Source organism: Sinocyclocheilus anshuiensis, unplaced genomic scaffold (genome assembly GCF_001515605.1).
Source record: "Sinocyclocheilus anshuiensis isolate Anshui unplaced genomic scaffold, SAMN03320099.WGS_v1.1 scaffold1002, whole genome shotgun sequence".
Taxonomy (NCBI): Eukaryota; Metazoa; Chordata; class Actinopteri; order Cypriniformes; family Cyprinidae; genus Sinocyclocheilus; species Sinocyclocheilus anshuiensis.
The window spans coordinates 142,378-150,560 of NW_015536514.1; the positions used below are offsets into that span (position 1 = coordinate 142,378).

At 37.5% G+C, this 8,183-nt stretch overlaps 1 protein-coding gene across 3 annotated transcripts in view; it reads left to right on the forward strand.

Annotated features, from left to right (window-relative positions):
• Window positions 1–8,183, forward strand: part of hdac4 (histone deacetylase 4) — a 260,575-nt gene that overhangs the window by 136,037 nt on the left and 116,355 nt on the right. Inside the window, exon 1 of one of the 3 annotated variants that reach the window (XM_016491256.1) lies at window positions 397–599. The exons of the other annotated variants lie outside the window; for them this stretch is intronic. Within the exon in view, the coding sequence (XP_016346742.1) occupies window positions 596–599 (4 nt within the window). The 5' untranslated portion in view covers window positions 397–595. Of the gene's footprint in view, window positions 1–396; window positions 600–8,183 lie in introns of those variants that run through there. 3 annotated transcript variants of the gene reach the window in all.

Here is an 8,183-nt window from a genome sequence, read left to right on the forward strand (position 1 = left end):
TTAAAAAATTAAACCCTTTTTTTTTTTTTTTTTACCCCAGATCAAACACTTTTTCCTTTGAACCACATGTAATGTTGTGATTCACCTCAGAGCTTGCTGGTTTGTTTTAGAGCTCTTTATTTCAGATTTTCTTTAGAGAAAATTAATGGGAAAAATACTTCCCGAACTAAAGCCGCTAAAAAAGTGGGTGGTCACCGTTCCGCTCTATGTAAACAGCAGAGTAGTGTGCTAATAAGAGAGAGGGAGAGGGAGTCTTGGAGCTTCTGTGAATCTGCCCCGTGTTCCAGGAAACTACAGCAGTGCACATAAACACTCAGCATGCCTGCAACGGCTCTGTGATGTCACCAGCTGAGAGGAAGGGCGGGAGAGAGAGAAAGAGAGAGAGCGAGAGAGAGAGAGAGAGAGGGGAGGGGCAAAGGGTGACGGAGTGAGATACAGACACAGCCGGAGGGAAGAGAGTCAGTGAGAGCGAGACGGGGAATGTGAAAGACCGAGAGAGCCACACTCAGCGCTGTTAGAGGCATCGTGTTTCCCGAGAGTCGTAAACCCTCCAGCTCGTTGTCTGCCATCTCCCTGCTCTGGACTTGAGGGGCTGATGGGTAAGCGCTGTTTCTGTAGGGGCTGTTCTGAGTGAGGGAGGTTGAATGGGCGGACGGACGGACGGGTGTATAAAGACTATGCCTTTATTGCATGGTGCTGAGATACGCTAACACTGGCGTGGGTGTGTGTGTACACGCACGCTGCATCCTTGAACGCTCTCTAGTGAGTGATGAGAGCTTTTCAATGCACTTTATTGTCAGTCCTTCACTGTATTGTGTGTGAGGTGTTCCGCTTGGCTGTGTGTGTGGCGCAGGGTCTCTGTCCTGGACAATCTGTCTGGTGAGGATGGAAAGTAGGGCTGGGCGGTGTGACGACGGACGTGTCGGCCGGTAGAGATCCTGCTGTACTGTTTATACCGCGGTAGATGCGTCCAGGACTGCGTTACGTTCTTTATGTTTGAGAGCGGTAAAGAAACATGGATTAATGCTAAATGCAGAGCGGGACGTGTCCCGAACAAGTCAAGACGAGGAACTTGTTATTAAAAGGTGTTTGGCATCACAAAGCGCAGATTAGTTGTTTACGGTTGCCGAGGAACATCGTAATTTGCCGCATTAATATGGAATTGATCTGATGAGGTCACGTGTGAACGTTTATTGGCGGTTTTACAATGACTCCGAACGTGGCTCATCCAATCAGAGCTAAGAGCCAAAACTAACTGTTTTTTTATTATTATTTACATGTATTTTTTTTTATCATGAATAATCTAAACTTCTTAGATTAAAACAATCAGAAATATTAACTTTTTTATTTTGTAAGTAGGGCCTATTATCCCATTATCCAGTAGGCATAACACATGCTTTTTTTTTTTTTTTTTTTTTCTTTTTTGAAAAATAAACAATACTCACGTGTGAACGTTTATTGGCGGTTTTACAATGACTCCGAACGTGGCTCATCCAATCAGAGCTAAGAGCCAAAACTAACTGTTTTTTTATTATTATTTACATGTATTTTTTTTTATCATGAATAATCTAAACTTCTTAGATTAAAACAATCAGAAATATTAACTTTTTTATTTTGTAAGTAGGGCCTATTATCCCATTATCCAGTAGGCATAACACATGCTTTTTTTTTTTTTTTTTTTTACTGTTTTGAAGAATGTACAGTAACCAGTGTTGTTATTCTTAACTAATACTAAAACTATTTTTGGTTTTTGAAAAATAAATGTTAGATGAAAAACTTAAACTTATTTAGCTCAGTAACTTACCAAAGAAAACATTTCTAATTTTAAGTTTAAGTTTAAGTACTAAAATGGCTACAACTAAAATAAAAATGAGTTAAAACTAAATAGAAATACTATGAATACAAATACTAATATAAAAATGACAAAAGCACATAACAAAATTACAAAAAAAAACCTAAAAAAAAAAAAACACTGAAAATAAAAAAATAAAAGCTATTTCAAGACATTAATAAATACTATCATATTATATAAATAATACTACATATTTAAAAAAGCTAATAAAATAAGTGCACAAAAACATGAAAAAATTAAAAATTTAATGAAAACTGAAAATATATTTTTTATACTTTTCTAGTATAAAACTTATATCATGCTATATGGTCATATCGTATTTTGTGAGATACTTTGAAGAAAGAGAGATTTGCAAGATTGTTTTGTTATTTTAGTGTCTCACTATCCTTATTGTGTCATTGTATAAAAGTTGTCATGAATGTGTTGGACAGTGTGTGCACAGCCCCACACACACACACACACACTCTCTTAGTCATCCAGGAGCCCGCAGTGTCTTACCTCAGTGCCATTCACATTTGAATGGGCATTGCTCACCCCTGCTCTCTCTCCTCTGCCTATTAAAAGCACATGTGACCATCGGCCGGTGGCTTCACAGAGCAGCCCAGCATGCAGCACTCTTTTAATTCACGTCCAGTATGTCCGTCTAATTTTTCTTTCCACTTTTCTGAAGTTTTAATGAGGAAAAGGTTTCATTCGAACCATCTGCTGAGAGGTCTTCCCTTCCATTAGTCTCATGTAGACAGATTTCTAATTACAGACATCAAGATTAGACTATCTAATTGACATGACAATTGACCAATGACAGTTTGTTTTGTTTTACGTGTCATTTAGGGGCAGGTTTATTTCTATTCGTTGATCTGATATTGCTGTTTTTTTTTGTTTGTTTTTTTACAATTTATTGTTATATTGGTTCAGATTTTTACTGTTTAGTCCTTTTTTTATTACATTTCAGATTGAATACAGACATATTGAGATAATGAATATCAACAAAGTGATGAAAGATGTTAAGATATGTACTGTTTTGCTATTTCCACCTGCTCTAAGCAGGACATTCATATTATCAATGTCATGGACTGGAAGAACAGGTTAATCCTAATCCAGCCGTGCCGAGTCAAGCCGCTGCTCTGCTAGGGGACCTGAGGATATAAATAGCTCCAGCTGCTTGTCGCTCCCACTATTGGAGGGAAATGCCTGGAGCGTCTTGTTAGAGGTGGAGTCTAGATGAGGGCGAGAGACCTTGACTCGCAGTGAGTGAGAGAGAGAAAGATCTGATAAAAGCTCTTGCCTGTATTTCTTATGAAGGGCTTGTTGCTTCCTGATATAGCTAATCAGTTGTGCTATCTGCCAACAACTTAATCAGAACTTCAGTTTTTAGAAGTTTCATAATGAATTATATATATATAAACAATTTTTTCATGGTATTTGATATGTAATTGCTCTACAGTGAAGGGTGTGTGTGTGTGTGTGTGTGTGTGTGTGTTTTTTTTAACCTGTTTTAACAAATAGCCAAATGCAAAAGATTTAATGCAAAAACGAAACTATTTTTATATACACATTATATTTATACTGTATACATATAATAGTATTTAGTTTAATTATAAACTGGAATATTTATTAATATATTGAATTAATAATGAACATAGCAGTCGTCATTTACTCCCGACATCTGAGCCGCTGAAGACACAGTGGATTACATTTGTTTCTGAAGGGAATGCTCCCCCGATCTACCTAAATCGCGCGAATCATTCGTGATCCAGCTTTACCTACAGAAGAAGTGAGTATAAGGTTTTTTATGAATCTTTGCAAATTGCCTTTCCTAATAACGTGTAAAGTTTACCGGCTCGGAAGAGAGGGGCAGGGTGAGCAGAGCTCATTTGCATTTAAAGCGGCATGCAAGAAAACAGCTTTTTTTGAAAAGAGCTGTTTTTGGCAAGGTAAAAAAGGTGTTTTACACTACCATTGAGAAATTTTAACCGAAGTATGTTATAGACTTTTCATTAAGACCCTAAAGAATCATATCAACTTGTTGAAAATGGGCATCTGATGACCCCTTTAATTGCAGGGACTCCATTAAAGATTTTTGTATAATGTGAATGTAACTGTTCAAATTCAAATCAAATTTTGATTCAATTATTTGTAAACAAAAATATAAGGGATTTATGAATATTAATGTGCAAACTTTTTGTATCAAAGTTTGTATCAGAGATGCTATTAAAATATCTGCTGCACTAAATGAAAGAATCATCACAAGAAAATTTAGATATTTTGTGTGTGTGTTTATATGTATATATATATATATATATATATATAGTATAAATATATTGTGATGTCACTCAGCTCTAGAATTAATTCAGTACTTAATTTAATTATATGCAAATCACAAGTTTTATCTGCTTTATGATCAAAATGAACTTTTCAGTACATCAAGCTTTCCAGGAACTGCCGTTGACCCTTTGACCTCACCATAATGAGGGTGAATGTTTGGTCAGGACTCATTGTATAATGGCACATTAGCATGTTTGGGTTGAGCTTATGGATACGGTGGTCTGTTGAATGGAGTAATTGGCGATGGCGTTTATACATTATCCTCTGTTTACTGTAAACATGTCATTTCTGATCAGCGTTAGGGTTTTTGAGCAGCCACTCTCAGAAATAGGACCGCTCTGAAAGATTGCGTGTCTATACGTACAGCTCACTCTCTGTTTGCTTTGTCTCGCTAATGGCTGGATCGGCGATGCCGTCATTGGCGTGAGATTCGCCGGATACGCCACAATGACAGCGGCTGACACGCATCTCTTTAAGCTGTGATTACAGCGCACTCCTGGTGTGAGAGGCTGTAATTGCGCATTCATCGCAAGCCTCCAAGTAAAGCATGGCTGCCGGTGACCAGTGATTTTCACTGCACTTGAATTAATGGAATAAATTTCAAGGCTTGCGGTGAAGCACAGTTTTACTGCCCCTTCCATCCAGGTGGACAAGTTAGCCAGGCTTTTTAGATAGCACTCAGGGCTCGAGTTTAGGAACATTGATGGTTTATTTTTTTGGCATCGTCTTCCAGTATTTGACTGGATAAAAAGATAATTGTCCTATAGATGATAGCATGAGCTGGGGGAAGATAAGAGCATCAATTGATTTCGCTAGCGCTCTAGTCTTATGAAGACTAAACATGTTGCAGTGAAGCTTAATGGGAGCTGCATCCTGTTGGATTAATTTTGATTTTCTACACGCACACACACTCGCAATTCACTTTCTCTTTGCCTTTCAAGGCCAGATGCGTGGTTGGTGCCAAGTGCGGACGGCTGTATGGAAGAGCTGAGTGTGTAGGCCTTTTACTTAAACGGCTGTTTAGACTAAAAGAGACTTTTTTTTAAGAACGCTCCTTTTGGCTTTTAGCCTGCGCAGCCGAGCTGACGTTCAGGGGTTGTTAAAGCCACCCGGCTGGTAAACACACACGCCGATGCCACGGCAACCCCGCTGATGTCATAATGACCTCATAAACGACTTTGTGTCTCACTTATTTTAAAGGCTGAAGGGTGAAGGAGTGGGGATGGAAAACTGAACGGGCCTGAAAGACCCCATCACTCCCTCATGTTTTAAACCAGAGATCAAAGAAAATAAAATCATTGTATTTTATATAAAGATAATCTGACTTTTTGGACCATAAACGTTTTTGATTTTTGCATTATTTGCATGAGCAAATTATATATATATATATATATATTTTTTTTAATAAAATCACAGTAACGTGTTTTTACTGTTGTAAGAGGGGAAAAATAATATAGGATATATGCCTATTTTTTAATTAAAATAATAAAAAATGTTATATCATTTATATTACAGTGTGTATGTATGTATATATAAATCTTTTGTAACAATATACACTGCTGTTCAAAATTTGGGGTCAGTTCTCCTTTTTATCAAAGAAATTAATACTTCAGCAAGGATGTGTTGAATGGATAAAAAGTGATAGTAAAGACTAGGGCTGGGCGTAATGACCTAAAATCAAAGCCTCGATTAATAGAACAGAACACTTTACCTCGATTACGATTATTGAACCATTATTATTTAAAAAAAATTTTTACCCTAATAGTTCATTAAATGTTTGTACTGTAAATATACTCAAATACTAAAGGTGGGATATTTACTCTAGGACCTAGAGTCTAGGTTCTTACTGGCCGTTCACACAGAACATGTCTTTGTGTCTAAAACGGAGAGAGACAGCGCTCAGGAAGGTTTTTTTTTTTTAAAGCACAGTGCAGAATGACTACTTTGCCATGTTGCGTCAAATACAAAAGTTGCCATGCCTACCGGCTACTGTAAACAAAAGCTTGCAACGCTTGCCCCGCCTCCAGGGTCTTCTGATTGGTCCACTGTTTTGGAACTGACATTGGTGAGCGGCACGGCGTGTAAAAATTAAATTCTTTTAGCCACTCACGTGCGAGATGCTGCAAAAGCCGTGAGCGCAACGGTCACGTCCACATTGCGCCGACTACTCACGCACTAGTATGTTTTAAGGTGAAAGTACTTAATAGGGTTAAAATAACGAAATAACCGATATGGGAAAATTACGCCGGTTAGGGTTTCTCAATTTCGGTTTCGATTTCTTTTATTAGAAAAGATTTCTGTTTTGACTAAATGCGGTTCTTTTTAACTTTTTATTCATCAAAGAATGAAAGTATTACACATTCCAAAAAAAACATTAAGCAGCACAACTGTTTTCAGCATTGATAATAAATTAGCATATTAGAATGATTTCTGAAGGGTCATGTGACACTGAAGAGTGGAGTAATGGCGGATGAAAATTCAGCATTTCATCACAGAAATAAATTATACTTTAAAGTAAAGTAACACATAAAACCATGATTTTAAATTGTAATAATATTTCACAATATTATTGTTTTTTTCTGTATTTTTGATCAAATGAATGCAGCCTTTATAAGAATAAGTTAAAATTGTAAAATTTCAGGAAGATATTTAAAGGCTGTGTGAGTGTGTGTGTGTGTATGTATATATATATATATATATATATATATAAACAATTATATATTATTATAACAATTAGAGTTCATTAAGTTTATTAACTGTTTGAGTTTATTAAGTAATTTCATTTTTTAGCTTTAACGAAGCTTTAACATTTTAGTGGTAGTGGTGCTTTAAAGGAGAATTTCGAGACAAGGCATTCTAACAGTATCCTGTTGGACTGCAAATATGCTGAAAATTATCAAAGACATATTGTTTCTTTGAGGTAAAACTGTAGTTTAAACTGTAGTCTTTGTGCATTTCTAGAATCCTGTCAACACGGATGCGCTGGAGTCTCTCAGGTTAACAGCTCAAAGCATGAGACAGTGGCACTACATGTTGTCATGCACTGAATGGACAGCCAATCACATGATTTCATTGATCAGCTATTGCATGACAGTAACCTGCCAACACACGGGCATATTGACGAGCGATCCTGTCTAATTCCTGCGAAGCCCCAGGGGAAACTGAAAAACAAGTGACTCATGCCATTTGTACTCAATGTTTATGGACAAGATGGCTTACCCTGGGCTATTTATAGCGGCTTCTGTTTAGAATGAGTAAATTCTCCTTCATAATTCTCACTTTCATTCTCTCTTTCTCCTTTTTCCGTCAATGACTGTTTACATGCATATGGAAATGTATGTGTCATATCAAGATGCTAACCAGCTTGCTATAATGCAATTAAGGCAATATTCCAGTTTCTAGAATTGATCATTTGGAATTGGATGCATCTTGTGTGGCATGTTTGTTCATTTTATCTGTGCATGTCCTGTTGTGTAATGGCCACCTCTTTTTCTCTTCTCATTCTTAAGTTAATCCACATTTTACAGTGTGTTCTGGACACTGGTCTGTGATCGTCAGTGGGGCTTGTCTCTCCATGGGACAGAACAAATGCTCTTCTATTCATCTGAGCGTGGCCTGTGGAAAACCGGGGCTCCTCTGACGTAATCAGCACGCAGCTCTGATGCTTCCCCAACACTTCATTATGCTCCACATCCAAGCAGAGGGTCAGAGGGTCAGTCAGGGACAGTGTTCTGCAGAGGGAGGCGATGGGCCATGGGCCTGGAGCCGCACTGTGCTTCTTGGGAAAGGCCGCTGTGTGCTGTTTGGGGGAAAAGCATGTAAAACGTTGACATTTTTAGCTGTTGGTATTAAAAAGTTTTGGTTGAGCGTTAGGATGATCTCACAGGATCTGTCTTTTTCCCAAATAAAACATCAAAGATCTTCCTTTTTAAGTACTTTTAACTTGGCAAAGCCTCTTAGAAATGTGCAACTGTTTGCAAAATGTAAATTCAAAATTATACATATA